Source organism: Macrobrachium nipponense, chromosome 9 (assembly GCF_015104395.2).
Source record: "Macrobrachium nipponense isolate FS-2020 chromosome 9, ASM1510439v2, whole genome shotgun sequence".
Taxonomy (NCBI): domain Eukaryota; kingdom Metazoa; phylum Arthropoda; class Malacostraca; order Decapoda; family Palaemonidae; genus Macrobrachium; species Macrobrachium nipponense.
In genome coordinates this window covers 56257331-56277537 of record NC_061110.1, presented here as the reverse complement: position 1 = coordinate 56277537, position 20207 = coordinate 56257331, and the positions used below count along the sequence as shown (strand labels likewise).

Below are 20207 nucleotides of genomic sequence, written 5' to 3'. Positions count from 1 at the left end.
TACATTATTTTCCATGTTTCAAGATTCCATATATATAAAAAAATAATTTTTGGTTCATGCATTACGGATATATTTTCATCCTTATCGCTATCTAAAGGGAAGGGAGGGAAAAAGAATATGAACTAATATAACTTCAACCAGTTTTCCTTCCAATTTACCTCCTTGTCCCTTTTCAGTTTCCATTTCCTTAAAGCTGGCAGACACATTCCACAGGGATGGAACAATCCCTCCTTGGTACACGAAGCATGTTCAACACACATAGAGTGAGGATCACCAGTCTTTATATTAACATCACAAGAGGCAAATTGACACTTTTTGCGGGACTTCCTGCCTTTCTTCCGCTGTCCTTTGATCCGCTGAAAAATATCCAATTTTAATTTTGTTTTTTTTTTTTTTTTTGCAATAAGCATTCCTTCATAAATACAACCCTAGGAGCTTTTCCTACAGTTTCAACATACATAACCTCCAATACCTAAATTAAATGAAAATCATGCATATTTCCCAAGCAAGAGTGCCAGCTGCTTAGAAACATACCTTGGAATCACAATGATAGTCCCAACTAATAATACAAACTATAAAGAAATATTATGTACTAGTTTTTAACTAAAGCAATAATGCCAATTTCTTAATTAAATCTGTAATACTTTCTTACACTAGTTAGATCACTCAAGTGCTTTAAAATATTCTAATTAAGGCTAACAATTAGTCCTAATGCAAGTGAACTTCAATATGTCAAGCATAATCACCTTTAATAAACCTTTATACATGTGATTTTTTTTAAAAGTAAAGAACAAAATATATCTTCATTTTAACCTATGCCTATTCAAACACTTTTCAATGCCTAAAAAAATACCACAACAAATTTATATTAATTTCAAAGTTGACTAATTTGACACTTCCTAAATAGGGCTATAACACAGCTATGGCAGGAAATAAGCCTAACTTTTAGGACAAGTTTTGGTCTCCAAATTACGTAAATTGTTTGCAACTCTCAACTATCCTACTACTGAACACTATTATCCTACTAATAAACACACACAACATAATGCCAACTTGCCACTATGATAACAAAAAGACTGAGGATTTCAACTCCACTTTTGCATGAGGAATTTGGGTCTTTTGTATTCCAATTCTTTCCAATAAAACCAACCATGAAAATAAAGAAAACTGGTTGAAAAGGATATATAAAAAAGGGCCAACAATAATTTTCAATCGTTTTACTTCCAAACAAAAGATACTTTTCTAGTCCTTTGTCTTGTGAGAAATTTAACAGGTGCCACAAGAAAAATGTACCATCTATTTTTTTTTTTTACTGCCTCAAAGTTGTGCAGTTTCCCCAATTACTTCCATACTGAAGCAAGTCAAGTACCTTCTATCCCAAAATAGAAAAAAGTGACATCATAAATACTCTGTATATACAAAACAACGACATATGCCCAACAGCAACCACATTCAAATGCTGGTGGGTGTTAAAATATTGAAAGCTGCATGAAATTTCATAAATAGAGGTCTAGCCACATTATTCTTTTTGTCATAAAATCTGACAAAGAGCTTGTTTCTTGGGCTTGGATCTGTGTATTATTAACCATTCTAGGAAAGCCACATTAGATGGCCTCTTAGGAAGATAAAAGTACCTTCCAAGTATGTAGATACCTGTAACTACGTATATCCGGAACCATTTCCATCAAAATGATTGAATCACTTATGATGAAAAATATCTGAAGTCAATGGTCTTGGTATTCTGAATGTTAAAATTCTCATTGAGATTTTAGGAAAATCTTGTTTTTTGGGAGCACCAACACTTTTGATGTTGGTCAGCAAGTCCTATTTCATATGACTTGCCTTTTAAAAGGTTACCTAAAATAGGGTGGAAAAATGATCAAACCTGAAAAATTTAATTACATATCTTAAATTTCTGTAGCTTTGTATGGCATTCACAAATCTCTCTATTAGGTATTTTATCAAAATTTGCCCTAGTTTTAGTTATGGGGTATTTTCAAACCTTAACTTGGAACCTGGGCCACTGCTGTCAGTTGAGATGTATTATTAAAATAGAGCACAATAACTAATTAAGAAACAGACCCTAGTTCATACTGTCAGTTTTGAAAGTGAGCATACCTCATAGCTTTCATGATAAATTTCAGTGTGTAACATATACTAACAAGATCCTTACAGGTTTTTCATATGATGATCATTTATTTAGTTTCATGCTGTTTATCAGTTTACAACTATCTTTGTATTCACCCATTTATCAGTTTACAAATTCATATCATGCCACGGAGAAGACAGTCGATACAATTTTTCTTGAAGCAAGAAAGTAGTAGCTTCACAAAGATGGAAGACAATAGATTAAGAAAAATAAGTAGTAAGGGAAGTTAAGAAAACACTCTTTTGAGAAGAATACTCTGCTGCCACATAACGAGGAAGGGAGAAAGCAGGTGCCTAACAACTGAAAACAATGTTTCTGAGGAAATACCACTTACGATTAAATATGAAAAAATATTAGTTTCATTAATATTAAAAAAGCATAATTTATATTTGTACTTTTTTATATTTACATTCCATGCAAGTTAAAACTTTAAGTCTATCTACAAGCATAAGGTACATATTTGCTTTTAAAACCCTACCTTTCCATTACATATTTTACCATTTGAATAAAATTCCATATACAATATGGCAGGAACTGACAAAAAGACACCAAGCAGACAGATACTTATTTTAAATTATAGAATCTTCAGCTCTGTTCTTTTTTTGAGGGTCATTTAAAAAATAACTTGCATTCCATAAATGAATGGCTATGGTTTCCTGTTGGTATATAAAAAAAAAACCTTGTTGGTTATATATTTCAAGGACTCTAAACAACTTGTATATAAAGGGATTTTGACGTAGGAAAAAAATCTATTTCTGGGCTCAGCCGTGTCGCTCCGTGAAATGTGTCCTCTTTAGCACTATTTCTAGTAAAATATTGCTATGATACCAGAGAACTGCTAAATTGGACATGTCAGAAGTCTCTGACTCGCTCACCTAAATAAAAGGTGTCGGTATAAAATAGCTAGTCTTCAAAAGAAAAAATCTTTGGGATTACAAGGAACCGAAGGGTCACCACCTCCAGCTTCATGGCTTACAAGGATGTCTCGTCTATGAAGTCCTTGATGAGCAGGAAATTTTTTCATAAAAAAATAAGGTAAGTTAAGGTACTTAAAAATCATTTTTGAACTTGCATTCTAGTAAAAGTGTACAAACCTGTATGCAACATTAAAAAATCTAAGATTTTTTCAAACTTCGGGTACATATACGTACAGCACAGAATCATCTGGGATACTTAACCGAGATTTGTGCCTTGGCAAAACTCATTTGAGGCACTTTACATAATTTTTGTCAACTGCTAGTTGCTTAGCAATATCTTCCTTAGATTTGGTTTCAGTAAGTTATTTTCATGCTAAGGCACTGATGATGTTGCCTTTTTGTAGCCAATTGCTGGTATATTATCACAAAAAAAATCTGCAGTTATGATCACGAGTTAATGGTAGCAGAATATTGAAATTTCTAGTTGTACAAATACTAATGAAAATTCAGGTAGAAGGATTTTTCTGTAGCATAATTTAATACATAACTGCATTTCCAGAGACAGCTTATCAAGTACTGTTTATACAATTTATTATACTATTAATCATGGGGAGAGCTGCAAAAAATTATGATTTTCCTTTGATCCCTTGACAGTGACATATGCAGTGCAGTCCGGTACCCAGCTCTGCATCCTTTCTGGGGGAGATGAATTTTTGGAGCTTTGATACCATCCACACATCATCATGCAAATACCAGAAAAATGTTATATAAAAGTTTCCCAAGGATATCTGACATCAGAACCTCAATGGTTGGGAGTATATGACTACTTCTTAGGGTGCCATCCAAATCTGAAAGGATTAGGCATTTGACATTGCAGGAGAGGAAAATAAACTGGGGTGTTAGCGCAACTGTTCTGCAAAAGTTTGTACATTGCATGGTATTGCAGTTTCTTATTCTTAAAAATTCAATTACTATGCATGAAATGAGTGTTTTTACGGTTTACTATATTCTATAATGTCAAGGCAAATACTGGAAACGCCTGCTTTCTGCTTCAACATTGTATAAAAAATGTGTGACTGCACTACAAAAATAATCAAACCACAATTTTATTTAATACTGTACTATATAACCCGAAACCTACATATGGTTTTAAGCTTTGCCGTTATACATAAGTTATCAGCTTTCAATAATTTCATTGCATTAATTTTTCCTTTTGAGTGTCAGGCTCATAATCAAAGTCAGTTTAAAAGTGACTTTACACAAGCAAAAGCTATCTAAAGAAATTCAATACCACCACCACACATACAATTGATAGTGTAAAATCAAAAGATATGTTAACCACTTACATATACTATCTTACGTAATGTATGTATTTAAATCTAAAGCTATATCCCAAATCTTAATCTATATATAGTTTATTTCTGCATATAAGATGACCTTTAAATCCTAAAATTCACCAGGATGGCTAGCCTAGGCTTTGGTAAGATAACCACAGACAAACATGAAAAGATTCACATTATGATATAAACCGATAATAAAGATAGTAAAACCATTATTACACTATGCATTATTGGCATATTCGAGAAATAATTCAATATCAATGAAATCCGCTTTTATGTATGCAAGTCCAGCTGAGAAAATGTAACCCTTGAGTTATGGTTGTATTCACATAAACTTTTCTTTCAGTAACCTTTCAGGTTTATGGTAGTGTAATTACGGTATTAATAACATTTAGGATAATGTAATGTTCATTATTCATTAAAAATTCACTATCACTTTGGTGGAATAACACAATTTTGGATTACTACAATTTAGAACAATTCAGTCATGTGAACGATAATGTATGATAATTATCGTATATTAGACTAACCTCTTTATCCCATCTTTTAGTTAAATAAGTAAAAAAAAAAAAAAAAGAGCGATAAAACTATCGATAGTAATGCTATACTCTAGGTAAAACACATACAGCCATAAAGACCTTAACGAAAAAGTTGTTTTACTATGAACAACTGAATCTGAAAACAAGAGCTGTTTTGCTTACATTTCAACCATTGTATGATAGTAAATAATTACCTTACTTATGTTACAAATGATGTTAGATAGAACGATATAGTTTTATATTATGTACTGTACACCCTTATTTGCTATGGAGGAAAGATCAGCTAAATTCAAGATGCAAAATGTACCTGACACTGAGAAAACAAAATGTTCAAGCTTCTAATGACTATAAATTATTGTGCATTGGCAACATGGATGAAACTCCCCCAAACTTTGTTGTGCCATCAAACTAGACTGTCAATAAAATTGGAAGGAAAAATATTCTTATCAAAACTACTGGGCATGAAATTGGAGAGAAAAATATTTTAATCAAAACTACTGAGCATGAAAGAACACATTTAATTGTTATTTTAATGTGTAATGTGTACGGTAGATGGGATGCAAGTTTCTCCCCGTGGTTACCTTTAAAGGGAAACTGATGACCCCCACATAAAATTCCTTAACGATATCATTGTCCATTTTCATAAAAACAAAAAATGCAAATGGAACATCATTGCTGTTTGTATTTTATGAAACAATAGTATGATTACATGAGAATACTGTGCATAAAATATTGAATAGTACAGTGAAGTAAAGCATAACTTTTTGAGAGATCCATGGAAAAGATGCATAATTGTAGTTTGTATTTCCTATTACGATACTAGTATGTGAATATTACACATGCTAATTTTATCTCTCGTGTATGATGCAACCCCCTTAAAATTAACTTCAAAACTATGTCTTCAAAAGTCTCGATACATGAGTATGTACATAATGCAGATAAGAGATAAATTCATGAAAATTTGCCATAATTTTTCTACCTCATCTTACCTAACGGTCATCTTATACATGTGTGTGTGTGTGTGTGTGTGTGTGTGAAACAGGTAATGGATAAAAATCTTTTCAAGATCCCACTTGAAAACAAAATATTGTCCATTTCTCTGACATTTTGTTTTTTTCCTTAAAATCAATCTTCATTAGAGCAATGTGTACATCATGTAAATTTTTATCATGAAAGCTTTCTGGACAGTTCCAAAATAGTAGTTAAATAAAAAAAACCTGATCAGTCCACTTTAAAGAGGTTTAGCTTTCACTGTATGTTATTAGACTTTTACTACATCACCAACTATTTCTTTCATCATAATATCTAATAAGTGTCAGGTTTAAAAAAATCTTTCCAAAATTACATAGAACACAGTCATCATCACCATAAGCAATTTTTTTATGATCCAATCTGTTACAAAAGTTTGAATGTCTTCTTAATTATTTCACCTATACACTAAATTGTGGCATGTGTAGTCTAGTAAAAGGTTGGCTCTTAATTTAATGAAACTTCTAAACCTGGCAAAACCAAAACTGCTGATAAAAACCCGCTACCAAGCTTCTCCTTTAAAATTTAAAATTCATCTGCCATTTTAAGATGCCCTGCTTTCAAGGTAATATTCCCTTTTTCTCCACAAGAGCAACAGCAATTGGTTAAAGATTTGCATGCAGCATTCAATTTTTCTTGCAAAATCATGTTCTTAACTTTAAAAGTTCAAATATCTTTTCTATTCTACACCCGTTTCTTCTTATCTAAATGTCTGCATGAACCTTGCTCCACTTCCCATTTTTCTCATACACTCAAATTCTTGCTTGATCCCATGAAGTACAACCATGCGTTATAAAAGTACTTCACAATAAAATTACTCTGAAATTCACAGAGAACTAAATTTGTGGCTCTTCAAAACTGCCTCTTTTCTTTCAATTTTTTGTTAAATGAAGCAGATAGTTTTCTTAAAGATTAAAATTTAACTACAAGGATCATTAAAATAAAAGGGCATTCCTCATTATAAAGGACAATTTGTCAGGAAACTGACTGTACATGTCAAAATATATTGTCACCAATTAAACCTGTCTATTCAAACTAATTCTATAAAAAGTGTGGTCTTACAAACAAATATCTACATTATATATCTCATCTGACTATATTGAAGACATTAATTGTAACTGAAAATTCTGACCTGTGCTATTTCAAAATTAAATATATATCAAAACTTTTCAGAAGACATTCAAACATCCTCCTGTGTTGATTTCTTTGATGAACTTAGGCCGCAAATATTCCAGAAAAAATTCTAAATAATTTAATTTTCAATGTATGAAAACTGTTCAACATGCAATCCTGAATGGCTCCACCCGACTTAGCAAAATAAGTTTAAGTTTGGCAAGAACTTCAGAGATCACACTTGGATAGGATCAATTAAACAAATTCTACACTTACTTATATATTTGCCAACATTTTATACAAAATTTGAGCCAACCTGTTACAAAGAGACTAATAATGCCATATATTTAAAAAATAAAGAATTCCAAACTATTTTCATACTGACAGTTACTTTTATACAATTACTATATGCTGAAGTTATGAGGATTTAAGTACTGCCAACGACCTAGACATTTAAATAGCTAGCACGTAAGGAAGAATAAATGACTGGATTCAAGACCGCTATAAGGTATGGCAAATAATTTCATTATAACTAAAAGAAAAAAAAACTTATCAGAGATCAAGCAAACCTGATGTAATGGTTCAAGTGTGCTTTGATAAGTCATTAAGACTTCACTTAGTTGAATAAATCACTTGTGCTACAACTATAATCTGTAGAAAGACTTCAAACAAAAGGTGTAAATAAATGAAATGTAAAAAGACTGATATTTCAATGCACTATGATAAATTAAATGACATACTGTACAAGCAACTACAAAGCCAACTGACCTATAAATGATTACCAAGGGTCAATTCACTCAGAGTATACAAATTTAATTGCTCAACTTACAAATACTGACTAAATGTGAGATCACAGTTTCCTTGAATGCCTAACAGTTCAACCAACAACCTCCTCTACATATGAACTGAGTGTTTGATACTCATTTTCACACAAAAGACTAGAAGTGCCATTATTTTTAGCACTAAAAAAAAATTCATCTGACAAAGCCAAACCCTCAGCCACAGAGAAAGAACGAGGGAATATTATGAATGGTTTCAGCCTACTGGAGAGAAGATTACCTTGAAGGCCCTCATATTTTTATGGCATGCAATTTGATAGAGCAATGAACACTCATCTAGTCATTTCTCCTCCAACCTGGCAACTCACAACAGTTGACCAACAAACAGGCTGTACAATGTTTGGGTCAACAGAACCATACTAGATTTTAGGGAATGCATCCATTTGTCCCTCCTAGTCTAGTATGAGATTCACAAGTCTTTTTTTAGAAAGCCAAACCTGCTTCCACCGAGCTACAACAAAGAGAGAGGGAGTGAAATCCATCTCTTGAATACAAAAATCACTTGCATCTGAAAACATCCCAGACCCAATACTTACAAAGGTTTCTACAAATAGCTATATCAAGACTGGACTGATCATGTAAAATGTAATTTCAAAAGTGGCACAAGATAAACTTAGCATAAAAATGTTTGGTAGTATACTTCAACCACCAACATTATGATAAGCTTACAACTAAAATAAGGTGTAAATGGCTAGTCACTGATAAAAATTTAACATAAGCACTAACAATTCTACTTTTCTAGAATAAATGACAATGAATATGGTTTGGTATCAATAATTTCCAATAAAAATTTTACAGACAAACCGGCTGTTTACAAAAATAAATATATATCACCCAAGACAAGATGACACTATATGAATCATGAAAACACTGTTTAGAAATTATTGATACATAATAATGCCAATATCATAATATTGACAAAAGTAGAATAAAAAACTCCCAAAAATTTACCCCACTAAGAGAGAGAGAGAGAGAGTGTGTGTGTGTGTGTGTGTGTGTGTGTGTGTGTGTGTGTGTGTGTGTGTGTATATATATATATATATATATATATATATATATATATATATATATATATATATATATATATATATATATATATATATATATATATATAATATATAAAGTGCAAAAGGTCTTCAGCTACAGCTAATGCTTTAATCAAGATGATGATTCTAGACCTACATTTCTTTTCCCTTCATTATCACTCTTAACAAGATTCTTTTAGTGGCCAATGGTATTTAGTAAGATCAGGGTAGAGCAATACAAACTTAAAGGTAGGAATCCCTTGGTTTATATTAGTAGTAATCAAGAAATTTCAATATGAGTATCTCAACAGCAAGAAAAATATTCAAGGCAAAGAGGAAAATATCCCTCATACCTGCATCATGCATTTATGGTCTTGCAATTAAATTTATTGCTACAATATGAAGATAAAAAAAAATTTAATTCCCTTTCAAATGGGTACAAACCAACAACTAAATCACCCATCAAAGAATTATGGGCATTATTGCAAATTCACAATAATTGAAATAACTAGTCAAGTTCTCTGATCCACATATTTTAGGAATTAAAAGAAAGACTGATTACCATATTGCAATTCTGGGATGTTTTTGCGCACTAGTAACAAAATATGTATGGCCAAATACCCATTCTTCACTTCCCATGTCAGTGAGGGTTTTTTGCTCTTGGGACAAATGTTACAGGTCCTATTAGAGGATGGGCATGCAAATCTCTCTTAACACTGGGCTGCTTGTGGACTGAGAAACTACATTCTTTGCAGGTGAAACCTCTTTCATTATCTAAATTGTGACCCATGGCTTATGGGAAAAGACCAGAATTTCTGGCTTTAATGAACTATTACTTACTTGAAAAGCCCATGAGGTTAAAAATCTCTAAAATGTTATGTTTCTCAGTGACATTACTTCATCAAACCATTCAAAACTTGATGTGGCAGGGAAAACTCATGTATGCATAAACAACATTTGAAACTTTATAAAGTGTGTAGAAACTCACCCACCCACTTTTTTTTTTTTTTTATTGTGGTGACAGTGAATACCCTTTCTCTGTGCTATACAATAAATTCATGAAAAACCAGTTGATAAACAAGTTAGGCTACCTATGTTATACAAGTCAATATAAAAAATCTAGAAATAATCTTCAGACTCATATGTAGTTTGGCCCAAGGGGCTGGTGTTTGAAATTAAATTTTTGTCCTTAATAAACTGCAATCTTTAATGAATTTTTTAATTAGTACGTATTTAAAAAGATTTCCTGAATTTATTTTTTTTTATACAAAACTTCACATTTGCTGTTGGCTGAAGTTTTGGCATTTAAATATTTTTACTTGTAAATGTTGAACTGCAAGCTGTATATGGGACTGTCATGTGGGATACTCAATAATCATCCAAGGGTCAGATAAGGTGGTCATAATAAATGATAAAACTAGTAGTATGTTCTGGTTTCAAGAAAAATGCCTTCATGCATCAATGAGTTTATCTGTTTTACTTTATAATTGGATTCATATAGTGTCACCTCTTATCTTTACATTGACTTTTCCCTTTGTGGGATTGGAAATAAAATTAATTCTCTTCACACTCCAGCTGAACCGTTTCTGTATTGACTCCTAGTTCTCTAAAATCGGCCCATTTCCCGCTGTGCCTTCCTACAGCAGCCATCCTGCTACTTTATATTCTACTTACAGCTCTACTGATTAGCTGTTCCTGATTCTTTATCATCATATATCCAGACCACCTCAACCTTCAAGATGCCTTTTTTTTTACTCTCTAGGTACCACACCTACAACAATCTTATATATGCACAACAATCTTTCTACCAAAGTCCAGCTATGAATGTTTAGATTCCATGGGGGTCCTTTTCAAGACCTTGTCCACCATTTTCCTTGTCAGTGCTTATGTTTCTAATGAAACTTTCTTATTTGCAGTACAGCAGTTTGGCCAACATCTCCCTATTTCATTCATGCCGTATCTACTCATTTTCCACTAACTCTTCAAATTTCTATAAGTACAGTGCGCGCCAAACAAAACATTAATGATCTTCCACTTTAAAACCCCACCCATCTATCAATTCTTCTTAACTTCCACCTCTCTTTTCCCAGTTCTCTTATAATACACAAACGCTGAGAGAAATAATTAGTTATGATCTAGTCACCATGGCTGCTGATTTATTGGCACAATTTAATTTAATGCCCAATGGGCAGTGACAAAACGTAATTCACCATTTACACCAGCAATATTCTGAGTCACTAATCATAAATTACTACAAATTTAAAAAACCACCAAGACACATATGGTATACTATTAGTTACTGAAGACAAATTTCTGTGGTGGTTTATTTTTTAATATCTTTAATTAAAAATTAGAGCTGAATTTATTTAGAAGCATTGTTTGAAATCATGAGTTTATATTACAGGGTGAACTTTTACATCTTATGTTCTACCACGTGGTATGCTTAATACTATCCGTATAATTTTTAGGTAAATGGTACGGATGAATTTACTTTCTGATAAGGACAGTGCAAAGGGGAGGAAACTAGTTCTAAAGGCACTCTAACCCTCATTGTTATTAATTCTTCAGGATGATTAGCTTAGTTGGGATGGGTAGGAATGGCTTTAAGCGTATGACAATTGCTTTCTTCAACTAAACCTTTGTGGGAGAACCACAAGCTTGTTTCCATTGCATTTGGCATAGTTACAATGTTATGATGCACAGGCCATGTGGGTTCACAGCCTAAAACAATGTATCTGGGACAATTCAAGAGGAGTACAGAGTCTCAGTCCTTCATAATGAATAGTGTGGAGACGCTCAAATGTGTAGCTGACTTCTGTAGTTCGTACCGATATTAGTTTATTTAGATAGCAACTAATACTGTAAAATACATCAGCATCCCAGGTGGTAAGAGTATCTTTAAATTTTAAGCTTTCCAGCGGGCTTTAATGAATATAGTAGAAGCTAGTAGAAGCCTTCTACTGCAAGTTCATAATTATTAGCCATAAGAGCCTTATTTTCTGACTGATGGGTATAGGGTTTCTCTCAATTTTAGTTTATTTTCATATTTTGTTGCCATCTAACATCTTCACAGAACAATAAGTTTTCTCAACAGAACTAAAATCCTGAGGAAGCCCTTGGGGAAACTTCATTTATTGCCAGATTATGGATTCATTGGGTGTCACAGGTTTAAACAATGTGCTCATTACTACCAACTATGTGGTAGAATCTAATTTTGAAGTAACAAGTAAAAGTAAAAATAACTTGAAAAATTAAACATAAGAATATAGATAGTAATGGCAAAATATCTTTTGCTTGTCATTACTGAACCTTCCCTTTTGGTTGTATTTTGTTATTTTATAATACCATAGCCACCACAGCATGAATTTAATGTCACATTCTTTAAGATGTGTGATCTATTCAGTGTGATTATAAAATTACTATGTCCTCATTTCTTAAGTGTACATGTAAATGAGATCAAGTACTGTTTGACATTTATATGTGTACCAACTGTGAAAATTTTATTTATTGTGCAAGGGTACTTTTTGGATAATTCTGAAGCACTTCCAATCGGAAATTACACAATATCTGTGAGAGCATGTCTTTAATCCTTTTGATGGCTGATCCTACTGCATATTATTCTGCTGTGAAAAGAAGCATTATTTGGCAATGAATATTATATTTAGTTACATGCATGGCATGTCTGCAAATCCCACAACAATGAAAATTTTTACCTTCACACCTTACATCTTCTACTGTAGGTGCTGGGGTATAAGTAAGTTTTTAAATTACCACAAAATTTATGGGCACCAACGGGAAATAGTCATGTTGAAAAAGCACGTTATCATATTACCTTATGTGAACAATTTGATGGTAATTTTTTTAGCAGATCCTCACTATATTTCTATATCACATGACTGGCCTGAGGGTTTAGGTCTTAAATGGCATGAGAAGACTCAAGTTCAAGTTAGAAACCATAGTGGAAAGATAACCAAGGCAAAGTATGAAATTGAAAAACACAAAGCATTATACCCAAGGACACAAGATATATTCTCTAAGAACCATCAGTTTTGCCTAAAATACTCATTGATAAAAGCATTTACTCTTGATGTATTCCAGCATTCTACATTCACAAGCAGAGCAATGCCACAGACTCTTCTCTATAGCAATATCTGCAAATTTCATTTGTCTGAAATTTAAAAGACTAGCTGAATTGATGCAAAATTTTGGAGTGATTAATGTTTTCAATAACATTACTTACCAACATCCTATGCCATGTCTTTTCATCCTACTATATATATATTAAACAGTGCCAATCCTCAAGTTAAGTATTCAATACCATACACCCTACTGATGCTACGATGACATATTTTAACCATACTAGAGTCAACCTTACAGATTATGAAAGGGTCAACCCTATGCATTCCTTATATGAAAGGAAACACTTTTTAAGTTAGATTAACAATGAGGAGAGACTACCCATTACCATCCCTTCCCTTCAAATTTTTGGTACTAAAGAGGTTCATCAATTTCATTTTGCAGTGGATCTTAGGTAGAGCATATACTACAAAGTTTCAGCTAAGAGTTCTACCTTGAACCTTCAATAGGTTCAAGTATGTTAGAGGTTGTGCCCTTGTTATTACCCAGAAATCTTTTTAGTAAATATTCTGCAAAAGCATTTCTGGGATACTCGTATTGTATATTAATTACCATTATATCTACCTGTAACATCAAAGTAGAAAGACTAATTCTTGAAGGGTAAAATCCCTCAAATGAGATAAATGCAAACTTCTCATCCCTACTGGTTACTTTAAGCTTGCTCCAAGCAGAAGACAATTTTGCATCCAGTTACCTGGACCTGAGAAGGACCTAATGTTCAGAAAACTTGATACTCCACATAACTTTCCCTACATAACTGTTTATGAAAATACAAATGCATGCTTCAGACAAATATCTTGGAAAAGGAGTTTTAGTAGCATAACCACAATTTCAGTGGCAAAGGTAACCTTTATCTTGGTATAAAATTGCCCTTATAACACAACTGTTGAAACAAACCACCTTAATCATACTCAGAAAAGCTATGGGATTCTCCCTGCTTCTTTCATTTACATTTAACAAATTCAAACTAAACGCAGGCAGCCCCTGGTTATTGGCAGCGTCGGTTTTTATGGATCTTGTCTCGTGCAGAAAATCTCAAGATTTTTTGGTGCGATTTCTGGCGCTGAAATGCACCAATTTCCAGTCATCAGCGCTCATAATACAACATTGGCAGAGTTACACCCCTAACAGAGGCGCCATTAACCAGTTATCAGAGCCGATAAGCACTGAAAATCAGTAAACGGCAATTTTCACTTATTATCAAGATGTTGGAATGGAATCCCCCCGATAACTGGGGACTGTCTGTATGGGTATTATGAGCCACCAGGCTGGGCTTTCTTGGGAATCATCAGGGCCCAAGAGATTTAAATCTGCTTTTTCTGCCTTATGGTAATACAAAGAAAGGTTATATTTACAAATATCCTTCAAAGAATCAGGATGGGAGAGCTCAAAATGGCATAGCCAAAACAAATTATAAAAGCCCTACTTAAATTCCATCAAGATTGATAAGAGGAAGAACGGCAATTACCATATAAACCAAATGCGAGCAAGTTTTCTCATATATGGAAACATCCAGAAAAAAATCATCATAAATACATAATGCATGTGAAATGTGACAAGGAGGCCCTCATCTGATATTTCTAAATGTCTAAACCAGTTGATGACTTTGGTATCATACAGTTATTAGTCAATGATAAACTTACTTTTCAAAGGCCATTGATTTCTCAGGTTTCTACTAAGTCATGCAACTATTAAACTATGGAAGTGTCAACTGACATGAAAAGAGATTTTGGTAGAACACAAGGTGCATTAAAATAAAAATAAAAAATGCTGCCTCAAAAATCCAGATTTTACCAGATACTCAAGAGGTCACAATGAACCTTGCAGCTATTCAGCATGCTTGCTTATATCAACCAGATTAATAGATAATAAAAAGTATAAAAAATGAGTGCCCAACAGTTGCTTACATCAACAACAAATAAAAAGTATCTACTAGTCACGAGTATGATTAAATCCACAGAATCAACAGACAACATTTAGGGGAAATAATGGTCTACATGAAACCAAGATCCATTCAGGCTTTGTAAACTTTTCCCCATGCTTCATGGCTCAGGTATAAAACTTTTTGCCATCCATCAGGTCGATTCTAATCTCACACTTTTAGCAAATGAGCCAACTTATTGGGTTTACAACTTGAAACACTGGAATACAGATTTTATCAAAATAAAGATAGTGATTCGGGCAGAAAATGCGAGACAGAGGAAGTAGTTTCACATTTAACCCTGAAAACTGATGTGATAGGAATCGATTAAGGATGCATTTTTACCTCACCGGGAACAATTTTGCCTCTGAGAAAGTTACATTTTTTATTTTCATTAAGCAATTAACAGACTCGACGGCAAATTTTAAACTTCCAACCTTACATGGGGATAAACTGAAAAAATACTTTGGAAATCGTAGAAACCTATATTTTATCATTCTTTCAGTTTCCTTCCTCGGGATTCACAATTATCTTGTGGAATTTTTTCTTTAATTCAATACAGACTAATTCTAGTATAAAACATGGCTTCAACCCTCAAGATGTGAATTTGAGTTTTCACTGTGAAACAGGGAGATGGAAATACTATTCTCATTTCAGATATCTCCCACAAATTAATTTTGCAAGGCACTGTAAAGGGGCATTTCAGCCAGTAAAGCTTTTGTTTTCTATCATATGGTTTTTGGGTAGTTTTCTGTGAATTCATGATTTTAACATTCTACATTATATATTCTTATTTTAAGTAAATCAGTCCATTCAAGTCCGTGTATTTCTTTTCTCATGAGGACCAATCAGAAGCTGTCTGTTGTATGTAATCTTGCAATATCACCTAACCAGAAAACATTAGGTATTGCATTAAGGTAAACTGTCTTTTGTATTATCAAACTAGGATTCCTAATTAATCTTGCAGTAATTGCAACTACCACTCCAATTTTCTGAAACAAATTTATAATTCTCAAGTCCCACCAGTTCAAGTGATTATAGCCATAATAAAAAAACAAAATCAATTCTAAAGTACTACTTTTCAGTTTGAAAAACTAAATTTCCAATTCATCTTCAGTAACTAGTTCCAAATCATCGTCAGTAACTATTTCCAAATCATCTTCAGTAACTAATGTTCCAACTTACTAAAACTGACAACGTCCTGATTACTTCTAGTACATGCAATTACATTCTGTTTTAAAACAAAGTCCTGAAAATGCTAACCATTATTTAATAAATTTTTTAATGTGCCATTCTCCCGCTAAGGTTAAATAATTATTTATTGAGATTAAGAACCCATTTCCAATAATTATCCCATGTCAATAACTATATGCAAGTGTAAAACTTAACCACTTTAGCAGTAGTTAGTATTGAAATTATTGCAGTCACCATTATACCAAATTCAAGAATAACCACAATAATACATGGTGTGTCCTTTAAGGTTTATAAAGGTGCTACAGTAGGCTTTGGAGACTTGTAGTATCATGCTCTATCCCAAAATTTAGGCAGGAAGCTTGAGTTATCAGAAAATATTTGTTACAGTCAGCAGTCTAAAGTATGGTCTATGACATGCTCCAAGAAAGGTAGTTTACCTAGACTACTGAAACAAACCAAGGAGACAGGCAGTAATTGCACATAATAAAAATGGACTAAAACTCCATTTGAATAACAAAATAGATGATTTTTAAATATGTTTGCTCTATACCTAATTGCCTCAATCCAAGTTATCTAATATTTCACTTTCAGCTAAACCAATGAAAACTGGCAACACATCCCTGACCTTACAAAGACGACATTGTTTCCAAAGGAACTACGGTTTCCTCCCGTCCAAAATTAAAGTAACAGTTTTTTACGTGTAAAAAGACATACTGAACTGTATTTGAACAAACAGCCTATGGTAGTTAGAAGGAACCAAAACCTGTCCCCAATAAATTACTGGGAAAAAAAACAAAACTTCACAAATCTCTGCCAGTTAAATTTGTACGAAGCCTACTAGAAAAGTTAGTGAAAATCCATTTACAATAAACAAATCAGAACTGAAGTATCCAAGCAAAATGGGGAGCCATCAGTTATGGCTTACATTTTATAAGTACAAAAATACAAAATAAAAGTATTTTTTGACATTTAGTTTAAACTGAATCAAGTTTGTGGCACTAAAATATTACAGTATGCTTTAAAACCAAAGCCAAAGTATAACAGATTTTGCTTAATGTAGCTATATTGTAAATGGGAAAATAAACTAAAAAATAAATCTTATCAACAACCAGCTGCATCTAGTGCAGATGTGAAATCTCAAGGACTATTAAGACCTCTCCTCGTGACCACTGCTTTTAACAAGCAGAAAAAGGAATATATGTGAATGCACATATATACAAAAGCAAATAATTCTCCATTAAAGATCTCTCCAACCTACAAACAAATAAATCAAAGAGCTTTAACAGTTTGATAAATACATTTTCTGGTGAATGTAAACTGGATGGACAAATGCTACATATTTACAAATGATTGATGTCTGTGAATGTCAATTGCTTGGCATATAGATGTGTAATTATACTGTATAATATTTACTATATTAACCAGAAGGACCCAAGAAGCAGTGTAACAATATAGTACATAACACAGAGGTAATGGCAACTCAAGGAGGAATGGGAGGAAGAGCAAATTAAAGATAAAAAAAAAAAGGAGAGCAAGTTGTTTACCAGACCCTTCCTCCCCTTTCCTCTCTCCAATTGGTAATCAATCAAGAGTCACCAAAATCAACAACTATCACGTCTTTACCTCCTCTTTAATAGTAACACTATCATCAGTAACCTTTACCTCCTCTTTGGTCTTTCCTCCAGCCACATCAGACTTCTTTAATTCGGTTCCATCCTCAGCAGTTTCTAGCTTCACTTTTACGTCAGGGTCTTCAACATCTGACTGTATTAAAAGAGAGTTATGAAATATGTAAATAGGCATTCTAAATATGAAACAGCATGGCATACAAAATCATTTTAACATGGTGACAATTATGTGCAATGATAAGAGTTTTACATAATTAGTTTATACATAGCTACCTACAAATCCATTTTTCACCATTCTCGTGGTTCAATAACAGCAAAGTAAGTTTATTTCTGAGTAAAAATGGTAAGAAAAGTGTGTGTCTAGTTTTAGCCCATAGAGGCAAACTGAAATTGTATGTTAACAGGTTTCTGACAATTTTTCTTGACTTGTTTACTTTTATCACAGCCTTATAACCACATACTGCCTTACTCCTGGGGATGAGGAAATATTCATTCACAGCTAAGTAATCAAGATCAAGACCTCTGCTACACAACCAGTCCTGAGTATGATACCCACATTACTATCCCATACTGTATGACTGCTATCTAGTGAACTTCTTTGTTCTTCTCAGAAAAAGAAGGTATGCCATTATTGAGCTGTTTATGCAATAGCATTATTGTTTATTCAAGTTTTAAATCTTTAGTAGTACACTTGAGCTGGAAATTTGTACTTACTGGATTTCTCCATGAAGTACAAAATATTTTGTTTAAGACTTTGGGCAATGCTGTTAAGTAACCAATTCTGCTACGTTGAGGCTCCACTTCATCGTGGGTTCTTTTAATGACCAGGATCACTTTAGCTCTTGCTCCTTCCACAAATGCATGTACAGACAGTCCCCGGTTATCGGTGGTGGTGGTGGTGGTGTGGTGGTGGTGGGGGAGTGGTGGTTTTCTCAGTGGGGTGCTGATAAGCAAAAACCTTCATTAACCCTTTAATGATGATTGGACGTATTAAATGTCAATATAAATTGTCTGTTGGGTGCCGATTGGACGTATGGTATGTCGATATAAAAAAAAAGTTTTTAAAATTCGCGGAAAAATACTCATAGGCCTACTAGGCGAAAACTTTTGAATCACACGCCTTTGGGGATGCTGGGAGCTCACGGATCAAGGCGTTGTTTTGTTTACAATCGTTACCTAGGCGCGCAAGCGTGAATTTCTTTCTTCTCGCACTAAAAAGTATCAGCGACATCTCAGAAATTATTTCATCACTTTGACATAATTTTTGCACCATTTTATATTAGCCATTACATGGAGTATTATATATGAAAATGTGCGCAATTTCATGTAGTAGAAAAAAAAAAAAAACAACAACAACAACAACTCATGGTTGTAGCTTTAATCATTTTGAAATATTTTCATATAAATAACGATAAGTGCCAAAATTTCAACCTTCGGTCAACTTTGACTCTACCAAAATGGTCGAAAAAAGCAATTGTAAGCTAAAACTCTTATATCCTAGTAATATTCAATCATTTTACCTTCATTCTGCAAGAAATTGGGAGTCTAGCACAATATTTCGATTTATGGTGAATTTATGAAAAAAACTTTTTCCTTACGTCGTCCGCGCGGTAACTCTTCCGAAAAAATCATAAATTTTTTTGTCAGATTGTCGTAATGTTTGCACCATTTTAAATTAGCTGTTACATAAAGTTTTATATATGGAAATGTGCACAATTTCATGTAGAATACAACTAAAAACCACCCATGGTTGTAGCTTTTATCAGTTTTGAAATATTTTCATATAAATAACAATAAGTGCCAAAATATCAACCTTCAGTCAACTTTGACTAGACCGAAATGGTAAAAAAACGCAATTTAAGCAAAAACTCTTACATTCTAGTAATATTCCATCATTTACCTTTATTTTGCAACAAATTGGAAGTCTCTAGCACAATATTTTGATTTAAAGGAATTTTTTCGTCTGATTGTCGTAATGCTTGCACCATTTTAAATTAGCCATTACATAAAGTTTTATATATGAAAATGTGCGCAATTTTATGTAGAATACAGGCGGTCCCCGGGTTACGACGGGTCCGGCTTACGACGTTCTGAGGTTACGACGCTTTTTCTTAAATATTCATTGAAAAATCCGCCCTGGGTTACGACGCTTGTTCCGAGGTTACGACGCTGACGCTTCCGACACTCCGAGTTAACGACGCTTTTAAAAAACGCATACTATGATAAGAATCCTTTATAGTTTAGCACAGTATATTAATAAAAATAAGTTTTTGGGTTAGATTACAACAAAAATTTTGAGGTTATGATGATTTTCGACACTTTTTATGTCATATTTTTTAAATTTTTTTAGTGACGTCTCATATGCGGAACTAGTTT

The 20207-nt window shown here is 33.2% G+C and overlaps 1 protein-coding gene across 4 annotated transcripts in view; it reads right to left on the bottom strand.

The window, feature by feature from the left end:
• The window catches only part of LOC135218315 (lysine-specific demethylase 2A-like), a 198793-nt gene that overhangs the window by 27633 nt on the left and 150953 nt on the right, over positions 1-20207 (bottom strand). For all 4 annotated transcript variants that reach the window (XM_064254539.1, XM_064254541.1, XM_064254540.1 and 1 more), the window contains one exon: positions 17866-17967. In XM_064254539.1, coding sequence (XP_064110609.1) covers positions 17866-17967 — 102 coding nt within the window. The remainder of the gene's footprint in view (positions 1-17865; positions 17968-20207) is intronic.